The sequence below is a fragment of the Zonotrichia leucophrys genome, chromosome 3 (genome assembly GCF_028769735.1).
Source record: "Zonotrichia leucophrys gambelii isolate GWCS_2022_RI chromosome 3, RI_Zleu_2.0, whole genome shotgun sequence".
NCBI lineage: Eukaryota > Metazoa > Chordata > Aves > Passeriformes > Passerellidae > Zonotrichia > Zonotrichia leucophrys.
Genome location: NC_088172.1, coordinates 50,704,265 through 50,728,937, shown reverse-complemented (window position 1 = coordinate 50,728,937; position 24,673 = coordinate 50,704,265). Strand labels below are relative to the sequence as shown.

Here is a 24,673-nt window from a genome sequence, read left to right as displayed (position 1 = left end):
TCATGCTGCTTATGCAACACAGCACGAAACGACGTGTCTGGGAAAGACATTAAAGTGAAAATCAATCTGATTTTCTTTATAGGCAGAGTCCACCCCTACCAATCCTTTTTACTCACTTGTACCACCAGATTGTAAGCTACACAGTGGATAGTAACACCAGGGCTTTGGTATGAGCCTTGGCAAAGGTTAATGCACGATCCCTCTAACACAAGTGTCCAGTGAGGAAAACTGTAGCATGTATTTCTCAAAGAATTTTTTCCCCATTTTATTACACAAGCCCCATTAGATGACAGCCTCAGTTTTCAGAGCATCTCAGTAGAGACAAACTTAGAAAGGCATATACATTGTCCATTTTTCAGCTGTAAAACTGCTGCATGGGCAAAATGCCTTGAATACATACTGCAGCACAAATATTCCATCTTTTATTATTATGCACAAAATATTCCATCCAACTCATTTCCATCTATTCTGTCAGGGCAGGGGTTAATACTGATATGGGTTGGCTGGATTACTGACACTTTGTGAAACAGCAGGGGAGGTGGAAAGAAAAAACAGAATGGGTGCAACAGATACAGGGTGCATATCAAGGAGAAGAGAGAACTTAAGATGACCATAGGGCATATCTACCTCAGGCTGAACTTTTTTCTGGAGAGAAGAATCAAAACAGGAACTTCCAGCCATTTAAAAGAATGAAGCTAAGGTTCTGTTGTAAAAAAATAGCATTTGAACATTTTCTAAAGAAACTTAAGTAGCATGGGCACAGGATCTGAAACTTGACAAGGGCTTCCTTGGAGCCAGAGAAGTCTGTTTGGCTGCTCAGATTTAAACCCACCCACATTTGGATAGCCAGGAAGGCCCTGGGAAATCATTTGTATAACCTCCTTGGCAATATGTGCATCCAAATGCTCTGCCAGCACAGGGTACCCCAGCACCTCCAGTGCTGCCAGGGGTCCAAGCTCCCCTTGACAGCTCACAATGCTGGGATGTTACCTTGCAGACAACTGCAATAACAGTCTCCAAGGCATGGAAAAAGAGTCTCTAACTCTGGCAGCCATAGGACTGAAACTTGGACCACACTGTCCTTTGTTAGGTTATCTAAGGGCTAAGCAAATTAGCCCTGAAGCCCCAGCAAGGATCAGAGCAACAATGATAGGTGGAGGAACCCTCTGTAACGTAATCACTGGAAAAACCTAATCAGTGAAAATTAGAGCACCCTGAGCCTGTTTCCTATGCCAACCCAAGGGGAGGATGAGACCATTGTCCTTGGTGTGAAATGCACCAAGATGGGTCAATAGGGAACCTCTCTGATCAAAAACCTTTGCAAATGAAAGGAAGTAATTGTGTACAGCAGCATAGGACTCTATAGGATGTATGAAAAAGCAGATTTTGGGACTGTGTGAACCTTATGATGCAATTTTCAAAGAGGATAGTGGGAATGTGTAAAGATTGTTTAGTGGAAGGAGCAAAGATGGGAAAAGGGAGCAATCAAGGTGGATTGAAAAGGTGTAAGCGTGGAAAGAACATGAGAGAATAGAAGAAGAAGGGGTCAGTTGTGTGTAAAGGTGTCTGGTCAGTAGTCTGACTAACTGAGCTGTGTGCTTGAGGACCTCTCTATTAACATTAAATCTGGTTTCTGACTGCCTTTTGTGTGGGTGTGCTCTCTGCTCTGCACTATGAGGACAGAGAGTGCGAGGAAAGGGCTGTGCCCAGCAGCTGTAGTGAGCTGCAGTCCTCAGGGGCTTGTGGACTCTGGTGCCATCAGCTGGAGCAGGACAGAAGCCCTGGGGGCTGCTCCTGCATAGACTGAGGGCCTGGGGCCAGCAGCAGCAGCGACCCGTGTGTTGTGTGCACCATATTGCACTGGCAGACTCCAATCTGATCATGGGAGAGAAGGAACAGGACTGGGTCACGTGGGCTCTGTGTGCACCTGAGAGCTGGCTGTGCAGAAAGGGCAGGTAAGGGCAGTGCCTCTTCTCTGTGCTGACCTGGGCAGATGTGTGGGATGAGCATGGATGTGCTCCCTGTCACATCCTTCTCATGCAGACAGTGAATGCTTCAGAAAGCCACAACCTGGTGCAATACCTGTGACTGTGGGACAGCAACTACATCTCCTGTTATCTGACCAACAGGACAAATACTGTCACTGTGGCATCTTTGGAGAAGTCTCCCAAATTAATCAGTGAGCGTTCCATCTGCATACATACCTTCATGTTAAACATACCTTTATGTTAAACCTTTATGTTAAACATACATACCTTTATGTTAAAATATGATACATGAAAGTATCAGATCAGTGTCATTCAATGCACTAACAATCATTACCAGTAAGTATCCTGCTCCCTGATTAGACAAGCCACAGATTGCTTGTTCTCTCCAGCTTTTATGATTTTAAACCAAAGCAAGTTTCTTTCCAAGTATTTTGGATAACTTTGTTTCAATGTTCTCAATGTCCTTCTTGTTTAAATCCAACTCTGATGCAGAATGCATTCATTAAAAAAAAAAAAAAAAAGAAAGAAAGCTTACCTCCAAGCTGTAGAGATATTTGAAACTGTTTTTTTGATTGGCTGCCTTTTCCACAGCTTGAGCTAATTTTACTGCTCCTTTACCACCAGCCGACCAGTGATGGCAGGGTACAGCATCAAATGCTCCAGACTCCTTTGCAATCTTACACACCAGATCAATCTCAGCTGGAGAGTCAGTTCTGCCAATCAAACAGTCCTGTCTCATTAGTTTGTTTAATTAGTTCTCTGTTACAACCTTACAAACTTAGCCTTATTTTACCACCAGCAGTGGTAAAGTAGATGTATATATAGAAATTGTGCCACATGCATAATGCATTTATGTACAGCATATGCATTTACATGTTTCAAGAAAATTTTGTAATTGTTATAGCTAATTAACATGGAAGATTATCAGCTCTGTAATAGTATATACTTTTTTGGTATATAACATTAGGAACAAGCTAAAAACTTAAATATCGTTATATTCATGATGAAAAAAGGAAATTCTTTAATAGCGTCTTTGTTCATGCCAAATTGAATAATTTAAAAACCATGAAAAGTGAGGAATTTGAACAAGAGTAATGAAAGAACAGACTTACTTGAAGACGTTCAGAGCAACCACAACAGGAACTCCAAAGAGCTGAGTAATTTGAATCTGTTTCTGTAGATTACAGCAGCCATCAGCTACCAGCTGGAGGTTCTGTGCAATTAAATGAAAATTAATGGAAATGGTAAGATACATAAAGTCTTCTCCAGCCAAAGAAATTTCCATAAATTTAAGTGAACATAAACAATGATCAGCATTGTTTATGTTGCAGGCAAGTGAAATTCTTCCAGACAAAAGTATTCTGGCACTTATTAATTCTCATTCCAATTAATAAGCATCAGACATATTTAAGTAACTAAGCAGTGTCCAAAATTTGTACATGAACCCATTGCTCTCTTCTGAGACACAGGAAGATGGTGCAGCTGATGAGTGGCTGCTTGTCATTATTGTGAAAGGGATTTTGCTGTTTGCAAAGTTTACAAACAGGCTGCAGTAGCGGGGTGGGGTTGGATATACAGATGTGTCAGGTGCAGAGTTCATGTATGCACACACATAGACTACCCCAAGCACATTGCTAGATTTCCTTATTTACTCTTTTACCTCGCACTTTGTAGGCCTTGTCTCAGTTGTAACAAAGCACATATCCTTAGCTTCACACAAGCAGAAACCAGAACTTGTCTGGAGTGAAGTGACAAAGAAAACAAACCAGCAGAATTCACTCTTTGTTTGAAGAGTGACATCCCACCCCAAATGTGAAGCATAAACATATAAACCTTGTTTTATAATGAACAGTTTATGCTATCATTAATTTCTGGGAGTGTCCTTGAGCCCTACACCGTGCTGCCCTTGTGCTTCCATAAATGCCTGTACATTGATCAGTCTGAAAACTTAGTGGCCCTGGAAAAACTATTAAAAAAAGATTATTTTTCAGTTAGTTATTACAATCCATCACACAGTCACTCACACCATACACCTAAGAGGGGTAACACAAAGGGGATGAGGGAGGATGAGGTGGTTTCAGTTGTTGGCAATGCCCATTAGAGATGTTCACTGAATGTCAGCTTTAGAGCAGGCTATTGTCAAACCTGAGGCTGCACACTGTCCAGCCAGAGCAAGGAAAAGTTCTGATTCTCTGTACACCACATTATTTTGTTTCTTTACACAAAACCCTCTTTGAAGTTTTATAACAGTTCCTCTTACCTCTTCTGTGTATTCTTTCTTCAAGGGGGCACCAGCAGTTACCTGGGATCAGGTAATAATAAACAAGCAAAGTCATCACAGATTGATACTTGCCATAACCCTAAAGGGTCTGAAGTGCAATTTTGCTGCCTTTCTGTACTGCCAGTTAACCCATACCAGTGCTCACAGCATCACAGCCTGACTGCAGCTTGTGATTTACTCCCAGTTGCACACAAACAATAGCAACACCTCCTATTGTATTTGGGAAGCAGGACACAGGTAGTGCCTCAGCAATTAGCTGCAAAAGATTACGAGGGGAGGCAGCTGGATCTCATTCTGCATGTTGTTACAGCACACCAGCAGTGCAAAGACAATAGGCAGCAATTTCCAGCAGCTGAAGAAATAACAGCAACACAGAAGAACATCATCTTTGATGTTCTTTAATTACTGCCCATGGCAAGGAACTGCATGCAAGTAATTGGTTGGAAAGCACAAAGGTAGACATGCAAAGTGCATCACAGGGGTACTGGGACACTGTGCTGAGTCTCCAAGGGGCACATAATGTCAGTCCCAGGCACCAGACTTACTTTTGTCTCTATCATTAGTCCTTTTTATAGTTAACCTCCCAGTAAAAGTATCTGGTACTCTACATGCCTCAGTGATGAATGCATCACATTTGTAAACAAATGAAACCTTTAAACTTCTAAGGACACAAGGGAGACAGAAATAGAGACAGTTATTAAGACATATTTAAGTCCTATTTTTGCTAGATTGAGTGATAACACATGTGAAATTATACTTGCTTTGATAGAGATGGAGAAATATAATTCAAAATAAAGAAAACATGCATCAGAAATGATACTAAAATGATAGAAAATTATATCATTACATCAACTTGAAAGACTGAAAAGAGTAGCTCAGCTTTAACTTTTAGAGAAGACTAGTTGTAAGGGAAACCATGCCTTCTAAAATGTTGTGGCTGTGGAAACAGCTCTGGTATTTTCCCCCAGTGTGACTGTTTCCCTGGCAGCATCACTCTCCAGCGTGCTGCTGGGCAGATGAAAGTGCTCCTAGGAGTTAAGTGTCTCTCTGCTTGGCTAGCACAGTCTGATGGGACTGCACATTCGGGGAGCATTTCTACAAACAGTAATCTTTAAAATCTCTTTGTGGCTTAAGACAGCAAAAAATTATACACTGGTGACTCTTGGTACACCCAGAAAACACTTGCAAAATTTCATCAGTTACCTCAGCATCCCTGAGGGAATTAATCTGAGCAAAATAAAAGGACATAAGGAGTACCCATTACTGAAATGAAAGAAATGTCAAAACCTTGACTAACAATGTTCTCTACTTCCACTCACATACTGCAACTTGAACTTGTCTCATTCCTCCTCGGCTGTCAAATTTCCCAGCCTGTGACGACTTCAGTGCACTTACAAATGCTGTTTCAAAAGGCAGGGAAAAGAATATCTATCTCTTACTGCTTTTTTTTTAATGTACAACTTTCCATTCCTCTGCAAGATACAGTACTTCTTCAGAGCTCTTTTGTCCCTCATCTTTCATTTGTGGCTTAATTTTAAACACAGCATTAACTTTAGTGATAACATCTATACAATGAAGAATATCAGAAGGGTTATCTAAATACCGCCCAATAGACTACCCCAAATATTTCTTAAATCAAGGTATTTTACTTATTTCAAATATTAGCAACAATTTGATTTTTCCAAGAAAGAAAGGTACAAAAACTTACATTTGGCCCACCTCCATGCATCTTCAAAGCCCTCACTGTAGCAACAAGTACAACCACACTGGGAACCAAGCCAGACGCTCTGCATTTGATGTTGAAGAATTTCTCCATCCCAATGTCAGCACCAAAGCCAGCTTCAGTTACTGTTAAACATTAAAAAAACAAAACAAAACCACACATTAAACATGCTTTTGGTTAAACACTGGGGGATATTTCTACTTCAGCATACAGTGCACTTAAATACACACCAGTACTCAGTTTTGAATGAACTTTTAAATAGAGGTCTATTTACATTACTGAGTCTGATTAAAAACCAATTCTCAACTCAGAAATAAATTCTCTTATTCTTATATCTACAATATGCCATCAAAGGTAGTTCCATGAGGGGGAAAACCAAGCAATCTAAATTAGTTTGAATCAAAGTACTTAAAAAAATACATAGTCCTCTAAAATCACTGTTTTGGTGCAATTATGTGTAAAATGATTCCAAATTGTCAGATATAAGACTTTCCTATATTACTCCTCCTCCTTCGATTTCACTAAAGATGTGCCTTCATCACCATTAATGGACCTGAATTCTCCTAGGTTTGCAGAACTTCTGGTGAACTCTTGCTTTTATTGAGAGGATGTTTAGTTATAAACACAAACCAGCAGTTACAGCCACATGTCAGTGTTGAATATGATATGATGTTAAATAACTAATTTGATAATGGGATTTTGCACCGAAGAAGTCAGACATGAATGTAACATGACTCAAGAGAAAAATCTGTGCAGAATTAGGATACACTTGGCAAAGTATGTTTAGTGGACCCACAAATACAGAGAAGATAATCTGTATTGAAGGACAACAGTCTCTTGAGAGTGAATTTGTTCTGATTTGTCAAATAGAAATTATTTTGATTGCTTCTTTTAAAATCCAAGTAATTTCTTTATATTAGACAAAGACAAGCACAGAGCAAATAAAAAAAATTAGGGATTAGATCTCCTGTTGGCTGAAAATTTACTGATGCAACGATTTCCCACCAGAACACAATTAAGAGCTGGGCTCAGTGCACACTTCTTAAAGATGTGAAGGGACTTTCAGGCAGACAAGTCAGGGCAGGAAAACAGCTTGCTCCAGAGGCTTCTGGACCTGACTCCATGCAGGGCTGGTAATATGTTCTCATAGCCCAAATGAACTTGCAAAAACTCATAAATTCCCTTCTCTTTCCCTCTTGACAGCAGTTTTACTCTCATAGTGAGGAGGGGAAGGGACCACAAATGGTGACTGAACATTCAAAATTGGCAACCTTCAGCAGGGTCAAGGAGGAGGACATACAGATCTGCTCTGTTGCTGTGGCAGAATGCATCGCACTGTTGGCAGCCGATGCACTTTAGGAAGTCCCAGCCTTTGTCCTAACCCCACTGGTCCTGTTCCACCTCTTCTTCAGTTTGCACAGGCTGAAACAATTGCCTGGATCTGCTCTAGGGAGGAAATGGCTGCTGGGGCTGGGAGAGGAAGCAAGTAGTAGCAAACAAGGGGGAGGGCCTGCTGGGGGGGAGCAGGGACCTCTTGAAATAGTAACATGGCAAGTGTCATGATTAACATTCTCCTCAATCACTGTAATAACTATATCATCTTTTTCTAAATAGCCCTGAGAAAAACAGACACACCAAACATGGGAAAAAAAAAAAAAAAGATGTTTACACAAATGCAGTAATTCATAGGAGCAAAGCTAATGCCAGGATAAGTCCCATTAAAAGCAGAGCCAGGGATCACATTTCTGCTTTGCAGTAACCCTCATCCTTCTTCTCCAGTCTCTTATGTGGCATAGGGTGATTAATGGGAACCCTGAATTAGGAATATATAGCCACGATCAATCTTTAATATAAACAACAGATAAACTACCAAGTGCTTGAGAGGGTGGGAAAATAATTTGTCTCTTACAGAGATTGCCAGCACATATACATAGCAGTCTCCTAACATTTCCAAACAAAATTTCCAGGGAGTTAATCTATTTCATGCCAAGCCTTTTCAAGGGTCAGCTTTCCTCTGAGAAAGGGGGGACTGCAAGTCTGACTTTCAGTGGGAGAAAAGCAGAGATGTCAGCCTTCCGCAGCAATTGCTCGCACAGCAAGTCACCCTTTGGGCAGTCCAGGCAGCCAGGGCTGTGCACATTCCATATTCTTTGCAATATTCCCTTTGATACAGAGGATAAAATTCACTTTTGCCTAAAGAACCCAAATATTGTGTCAGAGTTCACCAGAATGAGTGCTACAACATGGAGACTGGGATTTTTTCATTGGAAGTGGAGGAAGGGAGACAGACGTCAGTGCTTTCTCCAGAGTGCGGAAGGAAACAGGATGTAGTAGAAAAGCTGCCTGGATGAAAGTTGCAACTCCATTTTATTTCCTCCAAGGAATATTAAGAAGACAGAATAACATGCCAAGCTATTATATTTTAAAATCTTTGTGCTGAAACACTTAATAGAATTACTTTCGGATTGTTTCCTGCTTTCAAATGAAAGCGTCAATGAAAAACACAGACTAGGAATGGGAAGTTTCAAACTACTCTACACTTAATGATCATGAGATAAACCAGCTAATCACTTTAAATGTAACAACAGAAATTGAAAGTAGTACGTGGTGAGCTAATCACTTTACATGCAACAACAGAAAATCAAAGTAGTACGCAGGTACATTTATTTTGACAATAATTTCTCATACCTAGTTTGTCAACAGAAGAGAATTACAGGTGAACTCACATAAATTTTGGGCAACAAACATCTACTTTAGTAGCTGTGGCTTGCTGTACTTCAGCTGAAGAAAAGTTTATGACACAAGCACTGCTACTGCCTATACATTTTTGCCCAGTTTCAGTTTCCCCCTTCCCAGATGCCTGTTTATCCCATGCCCTGCCAAGCGACCATTTCCCAGCTCCATGAATCACAGCTACCCAGGCTGCTGACCTGAAACCAGGTAGGGGGTTTGCAATAGGTACCAGCATGGTGTTAATTGCTTGCTTTGATTTCCAGGCCACAAACACAGTTCCAATGCAGTTTTAATGAAAGTAAAGAGGTAAATGATTTGCCTTCAGCAAGCTCACAGAAAACACACAGGAATTTGCACTTCCAGGCTGAGAACACAACTCAGTGGCAAACATATACTAGATCAGTGTTATTACAGTCCCAGGCCTTGTTTTGCCTTCTGAATCCCATCCTTGCACTGACCAGACTCAACGATGAGCTGGACAAGTGCTAAAAGATTATCTTCTGGGTGCAACTTTCAGTCAGTACAGTTCTCTGGAATCTCACTGTGTCGTCATGTAAAGTGCAAAACTTAAAGTGCAAACCTGTTCTTTGATTTTGTGCTTGAGTTTTAGAGCCTAAGCATCATAAAGAACATTGGAATGAGAATTAAAAATTAAAATATCATGTATCAGCAGCGCTGTTAGGAACACAGGAACTGTGTTTGTGGCCTGGAAATCAAAGCGAATCAAAGTATCAGCACTACCATTGCATTACTGTTAAGAGTGGGCTATAGGTCAAACCTAGCAATTAATTTACATATATATCAGAATAAACTGCATCAAAATGGTCAAATAAGGTCAAATAATTTATTCTCATAAAATATCCATGAGTGTGACCAAAAGCAGCTCATTCTTACATATCTGGGTAACTGCGGATCTTAGGTCAAAAAGCCAGCAGGCAAAACACAACACACAATTGCTACAGGTCTTTCTAGAGATCATTTATGTGACATTCACTTCACCCACTCTTGCTACCAAAATCATCAGTAAACCATAGTTTTCTTTCAGAGCAATAACCCAAAAGATCAAAATTAGTTAAGTGGAAAATGGGGAAGGAGAAGCCCATAGGTGAAATTGGGCAATAGAGAGAAGTCTGTTGGGTGGTGCAAAGTCAGAACAAACTCTCTTCACTGGAGTCTTTAATTCTATTTCAGGGTTCAGGCAAATGAACAAATCACTCTCACGGTTTTGTTTCTTGTTTATAATTATCACAACCTCCTTTATGTAATTACTGCTTTATCAAGGACATCTGGGAATCACCTACATGTGACATTAGCTTAAATAGACAGTGTCATGTGTTAAGCAGCTAATCAAACTTCACCATCATTCTTCATACAAAATCTAATTTTTCTCCATCTAAAAATACATCTATCTTCATAAAGCTGCATAAAGTGGTTCCACATTACTCTTACATTGATATAGTGCTTAAAAGCCTTACAGAAAGTGATGTTTGGAATATTTTTCAAAAAGCTATTTCACCCACAATTGAACTTGATGCTTATTGAGGGTAATTTCTAGTGAAAGTATCTTTTCCCTAGTCAGCCCTTTGTATCAAGAAATCAATGTCAAAATAAAGCATTTGTACTATAAAGGGCCAAGTCAGATGCACACATATGAGGCAAAGTTGAGGACGAGTTGTGAGCCTGGATTCCTGAACAATGTAAAAGGAAATGGAAACTCTGAGCTGCAAGTTGCCATTTACTCCCCACATGTAAACATATCTGTTCTAGTGCAGCTGTCTGCTGGTAAACTCAGGAAAGGAAGAGCTCAAAGTCACAGAAGCACATGAACTGTGAACCTGGAGCAGGAGATATGCTAGCTATGAAGTACTGATATGTTCTTTTTTAAGTGAAAAATACCAAGGTGTGCTAACGCCAAAATAAACCAGGATGATCAGTGATTTCTCGAACAGGATATTGTATTTTTGTTAGTATAGCTAGGGATGAATAACCAGATGTTTGCCCATTCTGACTCTAGCAATTATTTGATGTGAACTTCCATTATTATGACTGATTTTGGAATGTAACAAATACTTTCTTCTCCCCCTCCCCACCCCCCCAACAGAGGGAGTTTTCCTGTTCATTTTTCTTTCCGTGCATTCTCAGATGTCATGGAACACAGGAACTCTCTGCAACCACTGCTGGACACAAAGTCCAGCACAAAACTACACATGAATATGTCAAGTCTGAACATTTCCCATGCCATAAAGAAAATATTTTGCACTGCTTGTTAAAATTTTATGTTGTTGTTGTGAAGTCTAGAAGAAAAGGTAATAGGAAAAATATTTACCCCTAAGTTTAACAGACCATAAGCTAATTGGATGTAATCTGTACTTTCCATCTTTTGCTAAAGAAAGATGCCAGGGCAGTATTTGTCCTGCTGACATCAGGGCACTGGAGGTTTCTGATTGTTGACACCCAATCCATGCTTTTGACTGAACCAGCAGATATGGCAATTCATTTTGCCTTCCTTCAAAGGAGACTTATTATCTCCTTTGGCTGAGCCTCAGGCCTCGGCTAACAGTCACTGCCTGCTGGCAGCAAGGGCTGCATAGGAAACTTGGCTCCCAGGAATACACTTAATTTAAGTGCTGGTTCCCTTGGGACTCCATAACAAGCTGTTTCAATCTTTTCCTCAGAAACATTTATTTTTCCATAAGAAAGTAATTTTACCATTGAAATGCAGAGCAGCTTTAAATAAGAAACTAAAGGTTACCTCATAACCTCTCACAGTTACTCACTTTTAATATCATTTGCTGTTAACTTTCCAAGAGCATCCTATACATTAAACAAAAGAATAATCACAATGATTCATACAGATCATCCCCAGACTATATACAAAAAATAAGTACAGAAAATTCATTTATTTATTCCCAGCCAGACAGGTGAAGAAAACTTTTAAATCTCAATCCTCTGACAATTAAGGATACAATTCCTTTTTGTGGGTGTTAAAGGCCTGTTTATGTATGTATGCTGCAGATGTTGGACTTTAAATTCAGGGTGGGAATCAAACTGAAAACTCCAGGAGCTGGCAGGAGTAGCACTGTGTGACAGAAAGCATGCTCTGCACATCTCCACAGCTCTGCTTGCTTCCCTGTCTTGAAAATGTGCAGAAGTGCAACTGCAGTGATTCCTGCCTCCAAACCACCAATTTAGGGCATGGTTTTACACCGTGGCTGAACCAAATGAGCACCCTGACTTGCTGAAAGGGTAATTCTTGTTCATTCTTATGTCTTCTGCCTTTCTCTCCTGCTCTGTCTCTGCTGCCCAGACGTTTTTGGCATCCATTTAATTGGAAGGTGAACTGTAGCAATTCGCTAAACAGAAAGCAAAAACATTCAAAAACACACACACACACACAAAAGTTGCCAGTTTTTCTACTGGGCTATCTTTGAATTAGTTGAAGTAAGACCAGACAAGTATCTGAACATGTTCAAACAAGCAGCAGAAACAAGGGAAGGAAGGAAGATACATTTCAGCAGTGGAAAACTTAATTCTTCCCTAGCCACCTTGTCAAACCATATTCCGATACTTTGAATGTAAATTTGACATTTTCTTGCAGCTCACTATAGTAATGAGCTCATTATTTAAATTTATTACTAGAGATTAAAAACAGAAGATGTCTTACAAGTCACAAATGATTCAGTCTAATAGAAACTAAGTGAGCTGAATGTGGATTCATGAGCTACACATTTCTTTGAATCGCTCTGCTAAGCCTGCTGGGTTTTACAGTCACTTTCTCTTAATTTCTGTGTCCTATAGTCATGTAAAAGTGTGTAACTCTTAGGCTAAGTATCATGAACTACAATGCATAGCTGAATACACAAACCAAATATACACAGTCCCCCTCCTCTTCAGTAACCTCCTTCTGTTACAACATTAACCAGAAAAATTCAAACAAAAGAACAGTGAATTTCAGGTTGCATCCTTTCATCATTCATAGCACGTTTTCTTTGAGGTAACAGAGTAACATTTGCTCATAAGACAGATGACCACGTTTGGAGCACAATTAATGGCACAGGAATAAGGCAATTACATTACATACTTTAAAGATCACCATGGTCTTTGGCAAAAGAATTATTAGTCTTCTGGTAATTACAAAATTAAAACCTCACCACCTCTCTATTTAGAGTTGTGTGGAAGGAATAATTAACAGCAGCACTGATGGCTCTTCATTTAAGAGCATTCTTTTACAATTCTGCAAGGAGTACATTAACTTATGGTATACACAGTGTTTCCCTAAGGGCTTAAAATAAATTTCATCACACTTAAACCATGTTACTCAATGCATATCTCACTACCAGACTTTCATTTGCTTCCACTTTTAAAAGATCCAGTTGGCTGAAGCACCTTTCATCAGAGTGAAACTGCTTTCTGTTGAGCTCTCAGGTTTTGGGTCCTTCTACACTCCCCTTAAAAAAGCTACTGAAAATGGACTTTGAACATGCTTTGAGAATTCATGTTACAAGCATCTGGAAAACACTAACTTCAAGGGGCAGGCAGAGAGCCTGAAAATTTCTTCCCTGGAAAAGTTCTAAGCATTTCATCAAATGGTCATGAAGCAAAGCATGCTTTAGCACCAATATTGTACTGTTTTGTGAAAAAGAAAATAAGGGATGCAAAGAACCCTCTTCTTGAGACAAACCACGATTTCAGCACATGCCCTGGAAGAAGACATACTTTCTGAAGGGCAGCAGAAACACAACCGGGCAATGAGTGATGATACAGGTCGTGATGAGGAACACAGAATTTTTGCAGCCAGACAAGCAGCCATCAGAACCTCTCAAAACTCTGAGACAAAATCCATTTAGGCAGCATCTCCCACCACTTGCTGGGCTGTGGGTGCCAGGAAATCCCTCTGCCAGCCGCCCTCGCCCTCGTCACAGAACAAAAGCATCCGTGCACAGGCAGCGCAGGAGCGGCGGCGAGTGCCACACAACAAAGGGCCGCTGAATCGCGATGATCAATGCTGCTGTCGCTGGCGCAGTCACCCGGGGCACGGCAGGCACGGAGCCATCCATCACCGCCCCGAGAGCCCACCCCGCAGTGCACGCAGCCATCGCCCCGGGCAGGACCCCCGACTCTGCGCACACTTGGAGAAGCATTCTGCACTCCGCACTTACACAATCCGGGAAGCACTTATCACACACTATGATAATCATTTTGACTGTCTTTTCTGTGTACCCGTGTAGTGCATCCCTCTCCCGGAAAGACAAACAGGTTCTGGTTTTACTTCATCCCACTTAAGTCTCCGCTAGGAGACAGAATGCCTTCCTCGCATGGTTGGCCTGGAGAGGACACCAACAACACTCTTGACAGCACAACTACATCTTTCAGAAATTCATGGGAAAGGGCATCTCCTGTTATGTATCCCCAGGAAGAAGAGTATTATTCCCCTGCTTGAGCAGGTTGTCTTGATGTAAAAATGGCCTAGCAAAACATCTGACACAGAGGCTGTAAATTAATCTACAAGACCACCCCAAGACCTTTGCTGGAGAGGGGAAATTATTCCACAAAGAGTGCAATATGTGTGTATTAAGCACACACAAACTTTAAGACATCAATAAACAGAAAGATGCTCCATGGAGACAGAAAACACCAGGTACTGACAGTAGTATTTTAGGAGACAGGAAATAATGCCTAGTGGTGAGAACGTGCAGCATAAGCCACAGGAGAGCAGAAGAGGGTAAAAGAAGCAAAAGAAGCAGTCAGGTAAAGCCCATGGTGCTGCACAGACTTCATGCAATAGCCACATACATGGAGAAATGCAGCAGAAGCAACTTCAGAAATCATGGAAACTTTTCATGAAAGCTCTCCAGTACTTTTTGCAGGTAGGCATTAGTTTGGTTGCAATCACCTGCATTTTAAAAATATAATATTCAAAACCGGTATTTGAACCTCTACTCAAAGTATAAGATTGATGATCTGTGTCAAACTTATTAATATATATTTGCTGTTTTCCCTATAATTTTTGGATAAGGAAAAAAAACTCAAACCTGGTTCAAACTGAAGTGGAAAATAATTGTGTCTGTTAAATGATATGATGTCATGTGTAATTTATCTTACAGAAAGAATTACAAGCTGACGAGAGAGATAGTACTAAGGTCACACACCAACAAATCCCATCTTCCTACATGGAATTCCCAATTAAAAAAATGCAGTCAAAATCAAAATCAAACCAAACCATAATGCTGCTGGTTTACATGACAAATCCTTGCAACTGCTCACGGCTAAATCAATTCTTTAATGCCTGTGGTGAATTTATCCACTTAACCACAATCCATGTAATCAGGGCAACAAAATTGCCATTGCAAACTACCCATTACCATTTCTGAAATATTTCTACATTATTAGTTGTGCCTCCTTACTACAGATTATAAATTATTAATTTTTTTTTCAATTCCTCTTCATAATTGCCCATCATCTTGTCATCTTAGCTACTCTATCATCCTTTAGCCCTCCCCCACATTTTTGTGCTTTCTTGCTCCTGGTGCAGTGAAGACCCCCAAAACGTACACTGAATTCCTAATGGGCTTCTGGGCAGGCTGAACCTGCAACCCTTGATTTATGAAGCTATTACTCAGTCCCTTGGGAGCTCTGTTTGAGATGCTGTAGATGGAGGCAGCACAGAGATACCGTGTCCTCATGCATGCAAAATATCTGCTTGTCCCTGAAGCTTCATTCCCACTCAGGGCTCGCAGCCAGTGCCAAGCTGAAAATATTTTAGAAGCATGTCCCTTATTCCTGCAGGTAGCAAAGCTGAAGATCTTGAGACTGTCAGCCTCAATAAAGCTGTCAGCATAGAAAGCCAGCAACAAAGGGACCAAAAAATAAGGCCCACCATGTAAAAGACAGGTAGGCCACCCAAAATTTAAAAAAGGCTGTAACCTACATTTTCTCTTATTGTAGCAACCTAACCTGTTTCCTCAATCAAATCAAATTAATTAAACAGCAGCTTTATAAAACTGCAAAAATTAAATTACAAGGTCAGAGCATTAAACTGACCCTGAGATACCATTCTGGATATTAATCTTTTCTTTTAATGTATTATTTTATAGAACCAGACAGCAGCATTTGAACACTTTCAAATATTGTCAGCAGCCGACCTTCAAAAGCACTTTGGCTCTTTGCCAAAACACCACTCTTGCCATTAACAAATCATACTGGCCATACATAACCTAGCATTATTTGCAATCTCATTAACATGTTTAAAAGTGGTTTAGAAACAAATTTACATCCCTAGACATGAATTCTTGAACTTTTCTTTAAAGCTAATCCAATTAGATGATAAAATCAGATATGTAAACAAACATACTTTCTGTTCTCAAAGAGAAATAACTATTTTTCAGTAATTATTTTCTGTTAAAATACCCAGCATACAATAATACATATAGTTTGTTGCTGAAAACTAAAAAATCCCAACAAAACAAGAATTTAAAGTTAGTATATTTTCAGAGAAATCACACAAAATTTTTCTTTTACATTGTAGTACCATAGTACTTCATTTCTAAGGAAAAAACAAAACATCTGTAAATAAAAATATTTGGAGACCTTAGCATCTGCACTTTTCTTCCAGGAACATCTAAAGACATAATCTTAACCTTTTCCCCAAACCACATTATTTTAATTGGGCTCACAGAGAGGGCAGCACAGAATGAAAAGAAAACATATCAGGGTTCTGATCCTGAATAAGAAAATGTAGCTTTAAATAATGGTTTTTGAAACCCCTGTTAAGAGAGCCCTCAGTGTGCCTGAGCTTATTGAATACTAGAGGAAAACAGAAAATCAACTCTGCAAAATGCAAATTTGTACTAGATGCTATGAAAACTTTGCCTACTATAATTATTGTAATCAGAAATGGAAATACATATATTTATGTCCTTTTCACATTCCATGTTTGTATTGACTTCTCTGGAGCCTTGATGAATTGAGTCACCCATTCTAAAAGTAAATATACGAAATAAATAAACAAACATTGCCCTTTCAATACGTGTGCATTATTAACAACTTTAATTATAAAAGCTTTCAGAAAACAAAACACTTCTGCCTGCAGATTCAGAATGAGTCAGTAAATAAAAAGTAAACACTGGTTTCTCCAACATGATGTAAATATCTGAAGAAAACTAATTCTTACACAAGTTGTGCATAAAAAGAACACTAGGTTTCAGGATCAAAAGGTCAGTAAACCAACCAAACAAAAATCTAATAAAGAGCTAGCATTTTCAACTGATATTAAAAATAAACCATCCACTAAAATTAAAATTCAGCCTTTGAAATGGGACTTGAACTCTTTATGCATACTCTGCCCTGCTGACCCTTGCTAAAGGGCGTAAGTCAATATGAAATACTCACAAATGGAGAGAGGATGATGGATTTTCTGCCAAATAACCCTAAGCAAAAGTAACGCTGTTAGCTGGGGAGCCTGCTTTTATTTCCTTTGCCAAGTGATGAATTAAGAGAACTTCCTAGCATACATGATGTTTTACTGCTTGTAATTTTTTTAACCCCCGGTTCTTTTCTTCTTAAAAATAAAAACAATACAACCAGTCGGCAACAAGAGAACAAAAGGAACTGCTTCTTATGTGTTGGGAGTATTAAAACTAGGTAAGATTGCTAACTTGGAGAGGGAAGGGAAAATGAACAGAAGTTGCAATGTCATCAGTTTCTACTCACTAGAATGGTATTTTATTTCTCAGGAACTGGGCAGTGCCTCTACTTTCTGAATGAATGACAGATCCTTCCCATCTATTTTTACCTCTGGGTAACTATCCTGAGACTGAGAATAATGGATAGCCCTTAACAGTTGTACACGCCATTTAGTTTATGAATATCACTGCCAGAGGAAAGAGCTGTGTTAATCTCTAACATGTTGCAGAAGAGGTCAGCATACAGGACATTAAAATACCATGTCAGCTTGTAAGAAAATTCCTGATGCATGTTTAAGTACTGGCAGCTGCCCTGGGTCTACAAAAGCCCTGTTACCCTAAAGTTCCTGTTACAGCAGTGCTTGTCATCTCCCCTTTTGCTATGGCGAGACAGTTTTTGCCCCCAAGAAAGTTCATAAACTGGAAGACACGTTGAGAAGAATAGGATTACATGTGCAGCCACAGAGGCTGAAATTACTTGCTTAAGGCCAGAAAGCCAGTGAAGGATGGAGGTGGGAATAAGATGTATGGCTCCTGTCAGGCACTGCAGTGCCACAGACCAGGAGGTCTCCAGCAGAGACTGTGCTGCTGGTGGCAAGCAATGGGCTCGGCAGCTTTGTCTCCTTGTCTTTCACTGGGCCACAAAGAGTAGACAGGACAGGTTTCCTCATGGCATCAGCTCCTCAGGAGCCAGGCAGAAGGAGCACTTCCTGCCACCCATCATCACAGCAGCACATTCCCCAGGTGTACAGTCCCATCCCCATCTCACTGCATCTCCGTTCTGCTCTGAAAAACCATACGAAGGGAAGAAAACATGGAATTCGCAAATAAGCTACACACATCCAGTTCTCTGCTTGTTTGTGACCCAGCCAGCTCAGTGGCGGTGTGGCACTTCATTCAGCACACAGCCAACACACTGTGAGAAAACCATTTAATTCCTTTTCCAGTGAGGCACAGAGCAGCATCCATCCACCCAGAAACAACAAAAACCCCATTGAAAATAACTGTGAGAAGGCCACACTATCTCTTAATTATTTTCTGTCATGTAGCCATTAAAATTTCTTTCTTCATACTGAAATCACCCATTAATTCAAAATTCTCTAAATGTACAAATTAAAATGCCTGGTCTCTCACATGACATCTGGCATGAGAACAGTGGTAACTCCTGGTCACTAGGAGGAAAGGCAATCAAATAAACAGCTTTGCTATCCTGCAGGGTTAACTTCTTGAGTAGAAGATAATGTCATTATTAATTACATAAGCTCTAAAAGAGAGGAAAAGACAAAGCGAGCTGCTATGCTAGGGAACAAGTGTCAGAACCTGCAAAGGAAATGCAAACAAATTACAAGGGTCTTCAGCCCCACCAATTAAAACAGAGAAGCTAATGATGTGAGGATACTGTAATATATTACAAATGGAATTAAAAAACCAAAATACACAAGAGCTGAATGCACTTCTCTTAATAAACTTTTTATCAGAATTTTCCAAATCCTGGAAGAAGAGGAAAATACAAACCACAATGCTTGTATCAACGTCTTAATTAAGTTCCTTTTCTTTTGGTGCCTCATGCCTAAAAAGTATCAAAATCTATCTTCAAGTAATGGGGGAAAGTGTGAGTGACTACAGACATGATGGTTTTCTAACAGATTTTACAGAAGAGAATAACTTTAAAAAAACTGAAATAAATAAGAAATATAACCTTTGTCTACCAAAGGGAGGCCATGCCAGATTAAAAGTTTCTCCAGTGATGAAAATACAACAAAATCTCATCAATGATGATGAACAAAAGCACCAGTTACAGCAATACATACATGGGAGTCTGTTAACTAGCCTAGAGGAACATTACTCCATGATTAAGCGGAGAATAGGCAGCCACCACATGAGAACTGTGGGACAGGAGAGAGGACCACCCCCAGGGATCCCATTTAATACTTGTTAAACCATGTCCACAGAAAGACTGAGCAACACTGATGGAGTTTATTGGCAACAGCAAAGCTTGAAAAGGTATCACATGGGAAAAGGTTTTGTGGATTTACAAAGAAGAGAAACAGAATGAAAACTATTTGCAGTAAAGAGTTACTACCATTGGAGAAAAGTGACAAAAATCTGACCTATGATTTGGGAACTTCATACTTGCAAACATCAGGGAGGAGTCTGGGAACCTAGCAGTATGGAGTCAATCACAGTCATGTATGGAAAATGTGTGCTTGAATAGTTAGAGTCAGTATTACTGAAAATTATCACTTGAGAAAGAGAGGACTAAGCTGCAACACAGTATTACAAAAAACAGATCAAATGAGTCCCAATTGGCTATGGCAAGAGTTAAAAATCCTAGCTGGTTTCAAACTGGAGCTAAGTCAGTTTATGAAGGAGACCACTTGATATGCTTGTCAGATAAAGCAGAGAACTCAGCTAAAAGGCCGATGATTTATAATCACATGTTATTTTATTCCTGTAAATTGCCCCTTGCAATTCTGGATACAAACAGCAGATTTGGGAACAAACATTTACAAATATGCTTTGCAGCAAGGAAAGACTAAGTGAATTTCCAACATGTTTTTTAGTTTTTGTTTTTTTTTTTTTTTTAATGAAGAAGGTAAAATCTCACTACAAGACAGTCCATAATTTAGGAGGCTTTGTCTTCGAAATAACACCACCTCCCTGCCTGGGAAAAACATAACTTATTTATGCCAAGTGTGATATTTGTCAGACATAATTCAATAGTTCATGATCAATACCAACTTTCAGTTTTGAGTTCAGCTTTGCATAATTTATAGCATTTCAAATTAATTCAGCGCTGAAATACAGTGATATATGATAATGAAGTCAATGCTAGGATGCTTCCTTATGCACAAAAACATTCAGGACAGCTCTCTTCTACTCAACCTCTCTCCTGAAAAGCTTTATATTGCAATGCATGATAAAGAGCAGAAGAAAAAATTTATAGAAATCTGCAGTGACAAGGTAGAGTCAGAACTTTCTCAAGGACTCCAAACACATAAAAATATACGAAAATATCTGCTTCTCATTTCACATGATAATTAATAAATTATTTCAAGACTGTTTAAAGCACTAAAGCACAAATAGATAGTAATTTAAATCATTGTCACCTGATGTCCACTTGCAGCAAGCTACAAGCAAGCATGATTTGCATCTGAATTATTTGTGACAAGGCAGTAAGTAAGCTCAGCACCCAGGAACTCTGACTTCATGCCAGTGTAAAAACCACATTGCACTACATCTCATTCTGAAGACTTTCCTGCTTACTGGCAAGAAAATTTGCTAAGATTTTAAAAGCATGAAGAAGGAGATGATTTTTTTTGTTCCCACTTTACAGCAAGTGAAAGCAAGGGCAGCCTGGATGTGAATGGCCCCACCACTCACAAGTGAAGGGCACAGATTCACGGATCTTCTGGCAGTAATGGCACCTTATTTTGCAGTTTGTGGTACCACTGGGACTTGTATTATTAGACCATGACTTTAAGAGCCTCACAGCAATTCCAGCTAACACAGTATCACCTTCCCTCCCCCTGCCCCACTGTCACATTTGTGCCCAGCACAGCTGCTCGAGCAGCTGCACTATGAATGGGGTCAGAGAAAATACTGTAAAGTTCTGAACACCCTAATTCTAGTTTGCAGTACACAAACTAGGTCAGAGTAGGCAAGCAACACCTACACTGATAATGCTCTCAACCACCCCATACCATGAAACCTTAGCCTTGCTTTAACACTTTAACAGGAACAGCCACATTGTTCAGAGAGCAACATCCTGGAACGCAATCACACTAAATTTTGGGGTTTTTTGTGAAAGAAAGAGTGAAGAAGTCAGAGATTAAATAATGCAAGCTAGAAAGATGTTGGGCAGATTCTTAAAAATTAAAGCTTTCTGGAGGGTCACTGCATGGAATCCCCTTCTAATGATATCAAGCAAAAAAAATATTAAAAATAAATCCTTGAACTTGACATTTAAATGTAATAATATCACATTACTAGTGGCGCCAAGAGAAGTTTAGCCAAAGTATTTGGGCTTTATTTCCTTTTTTGGAAAAAGAGTACACAAAAAAATGGATTGAAGTGTCTTATGACATTAAAAAAAATCTACTGAAGATTATTCACTTAGTGTATTAAACACATACAGTTTTTATAAGGTGCTTTATAAACTTGTTAAACAATGTCTGTTCTGAGAGTATGTAAAATGGATCGCCTTTGAAATAAAACTTCGTATGTACTGAGATACAACAGCTAGCATCATTAGCTTACTCTAACCAACAGAGTACCAACACAATAAAAAGAGTCAATTACTTGGCTTATAAAAATTTACTGTGTCTACAAATTCTTTCCAATTACATCAAGTGTACCAACTATAGAAAGGAATAGAAAGTGGACTTTTCTTAAGTCAGCAACAGTTTGCAATAATTCCCCTCTTGTCACCTGATAAAAAACAGCAGGACAAGGTTGCCCAGCACAGCATGCTCTCAGCATCAAAGGTGATGTGCTTATCGAGAGTAGCAAAGAAAACAATCGACAACCATAAAGTCCAAACCTGAAAAACAAACTTGAGAAGAACTTTGCTTTAGGATTCCAAGGATCTACTCATGCTTCGCTTGTCTTCTGATTTACAATAAACCCTCTCTTCAGCTGAACACGAAGGGATGAAAGAGATGGACAGGGCGATCTGTTGAGTTGCATAGTGCAATAACGTCTGACAGCTCAGGACAAGCCCCGAGTTCAGAGAGCCACAAACCCTACAGTTTGTAGGGTGTGATGATCGGTACATTCACTGTGCCTCAGGGTGGGTGCTCCCCATGCAGGAATTGCCTGCAGCCCTCCTCAGTGGGCCACTCCTGCTCTCAGCAGGGCCAGGGCGAGTGGTGCTATGCAGCAGGGAAACACCAAGAGGCTGAGAGGACAAACAAGCGCAAACCGGGCAGTGGCAGCTACAGCATCACACCTAAAGTTCAGGAACAAAATTCATACCAAGAACACAAAATTACAGCAAAAAGGCTGAATTATTGGTACACAGCAACAAGGCTCAGGAAAGAGAGAAAAGGAAAAGATGAGCTAAAAGGCTTAAGCTATTTAAACCTAATGAAGACCTGTGATTCACTTGGATAGCTGAAACTGAAGCAGGGAATGCCTTCAGTTAAGGAGAGTTCACAACAGGACTCAATGGTTAAACTTCATTTATATTTTCTTTAAAGCAGACTGCCTACATCACTGTTACCCGACACTACTCAAAAGGCACAGCACGATGCCATTCCAGCTGAAAGGCAAGCAGCAAAATGGGCAATGCAGGGTAGAGAGAAAAAATAAGGTTTAAAAATAAATTTTAAAAGAACACTTTGAGAGTGTTTCTTTTTTTCTTTTTTTTCTTTTTTTTTCTTTTTTTTCCCTTGGCCATAGCACACGGTCACACAAGTAATTGGATCTTCACAACAGATTGGTTTCTCACTGCTGGCTGTCCCAGCTCACCCTCTCCTGCACCAGCTCTGGTGTTTTTGTGACTCTGGGCTGAACTGCTTCTGTGTTAAGTCAGCAGAAAACTAAGCCAACAAAAAAAGCAATAGGTTTCTGCTGGGATGTCATGCAAAAACAGTTGAGCACAGGCTGAGAAAGGAGACAGGCTTAGCTGCCCTGGCAATGCAGGCTCAGTCTGGTCAGCTAGTGCATCCACAGTAGCTTTACTGGCACTTGAAAGCTCCAAATGAGGCTTTAATACTATAAATATTTATTCCAGCAAAAACACCATCTTATGTGGCATTATCTCATCTTCCCCCTGTCACACAAAGCTGTTTGCCCAGACACTGTCTGTTGAGGGGGAAGGAAAGGCTTTTTTTTGTTGTAGTTGTTTTCAGTCGAGACCAAGTGTCCAGCTGAGCTTGTCAGGTGGCTCTGGGAACAGGTGTGCTGGTGAAACAGGGGCTGCAAGGGACTGGAAACAGGCAGCTGCAGGAAGGAGGGAGCTCAAACCAGGACAGAGAGTTAAAAAAGTCTGTGTTTGTAAAACTGTGTTGCAAATTCAAGCCATGCTATTCTCCTCAGTACTGTCCACACACTTAACAGGAAATTCTGCTCTAAAATAAATGTGGTGTAAGTGAAAAAAGAAAAGAATTACAAGAAATAGACATAAACACTAAATATATAAAACAAATATATGAATTATATATTTTCTCTATCATCATCCCATCTCACAGTGAGTGAGCTAACGTATGTACATTCAGATATTGATTCTACTATTCAGGAAAGTAATTTAATTGCAGAATATGTCACAGATTTCTAATGTTCCCGCTTTGGATGCAGCTGAGAGTAATCTCATAGCCTGTGGTCCCTCAAATGTCTCTCCCCGCCACATGGCTCTGCAAGATACCTTACTCTACTCTTAGCACCTTTTGAGTTCTTTCCTCAGCTTATATAACTAAGCGACATGGCAGGGCTGTAATCACTCATACAAGATTTAATGAGTGCCAGAGCTAATACATGAGAACACTCCCAAAAGAGAAATGTGGAACAGCAAAAACTTCTACTTTTAGCAGGAGTGAATGAACTTACTCAGCTACTTCCCTAACTGCAGCATAGCTGTCCTGCACCCTGGCTGTCTGAATTAACTAGAGGATCAGCTTTCCCCTTGGAATTTCAATGGCCACAGAAAGCTCAGGCAAACTCCTGTGAGCAGGAATGCAGTGGAGTTTCTTGCTGCCTGCTTTGCTGTGCAGATTCACAAGGCACTGGGCCCTCCATCTGTATGGATGCCACCTCAGTGTGGACTGGTGAGCACTTTGGAGCTGTCATTTAGATTTCAGTTGTGTAGGGTAGGACAGGACAGTATTTAACAAACCAGTGTTGTCTCTGCCCAAGCACTCTGACTAGTTACCAGAAAAAAAGTAATTTTTTAAACCATAAAGCTTATGGTAATTACAACCATTAGAACAAATATTTACACTTGTGACTACCTGAAAAGTTTATTTAAGTAGGCCGCTCTAAAACTATTGCTTTTAATAATCTAACAAAGGACTACAAATCATGCTGAAGTTCCTGGCTCTGCAGAGCAAAGGCAGTCTTATTCTGAAGCCAGTTTCATGGGGATTTGTGTTCTGTGGAATAGAATCTGAACAAGAGCCCTTAGCTGGCAACACACAAAGGTTTTCCTATATTGAAGCTACGCTGCTTTGTCTCCCAGCAGAGAAACTGGAGCCAAAGACACACAAAGCAGAAAAGAGCGTTAAAGACAAACAGGTGGATAAGACTGAAAAAAGCACAAGAAATGCAA

The 24,673-nt window shown here is 39.9% G+C and overlaps 1 protein-coding gene across 5 annotated transcripts in view; it reads right to left on the bottom strand.

The window, feature by feature from the left end:
- Positions 1 to 24,673, bottom strand: part of MTHFD1L (methylenetetrahydrofolate dehydrogenase (NADP+ dependent) 1 like) — a 144,734-nt gene that overhangs the window by 60,287 nt on the left and 59,774 nt on the right. For all 5 annotated transcript variants that reach the window (XM_064708145.1, XM_064708146.1, XM_064708150.1 and 2 more), the window contains 4 exons: positions 5,978 to 6,117; positions 4,249 to 4,290; positions 3,101 to 3,201; positions 2,524 to 2,701 (listed from right to left, as the gene is read on the bottom strand). In XM_064708145.1, coding sequence (XP_064564215.1) covers positions 2,524 to 2,701; positions 3,101 to 3,201; positions 4,249 to 4,290; positions 5,978 to 6,117 — 461 coding nt within the window. The remainder of the gene's footprint in view (positions 1 to 2,523; positions 2,702 to 3,100; positions 3,202 to 4,248; positions 4,291 to 5,977; positions 6,118 to 24,673) is intronic.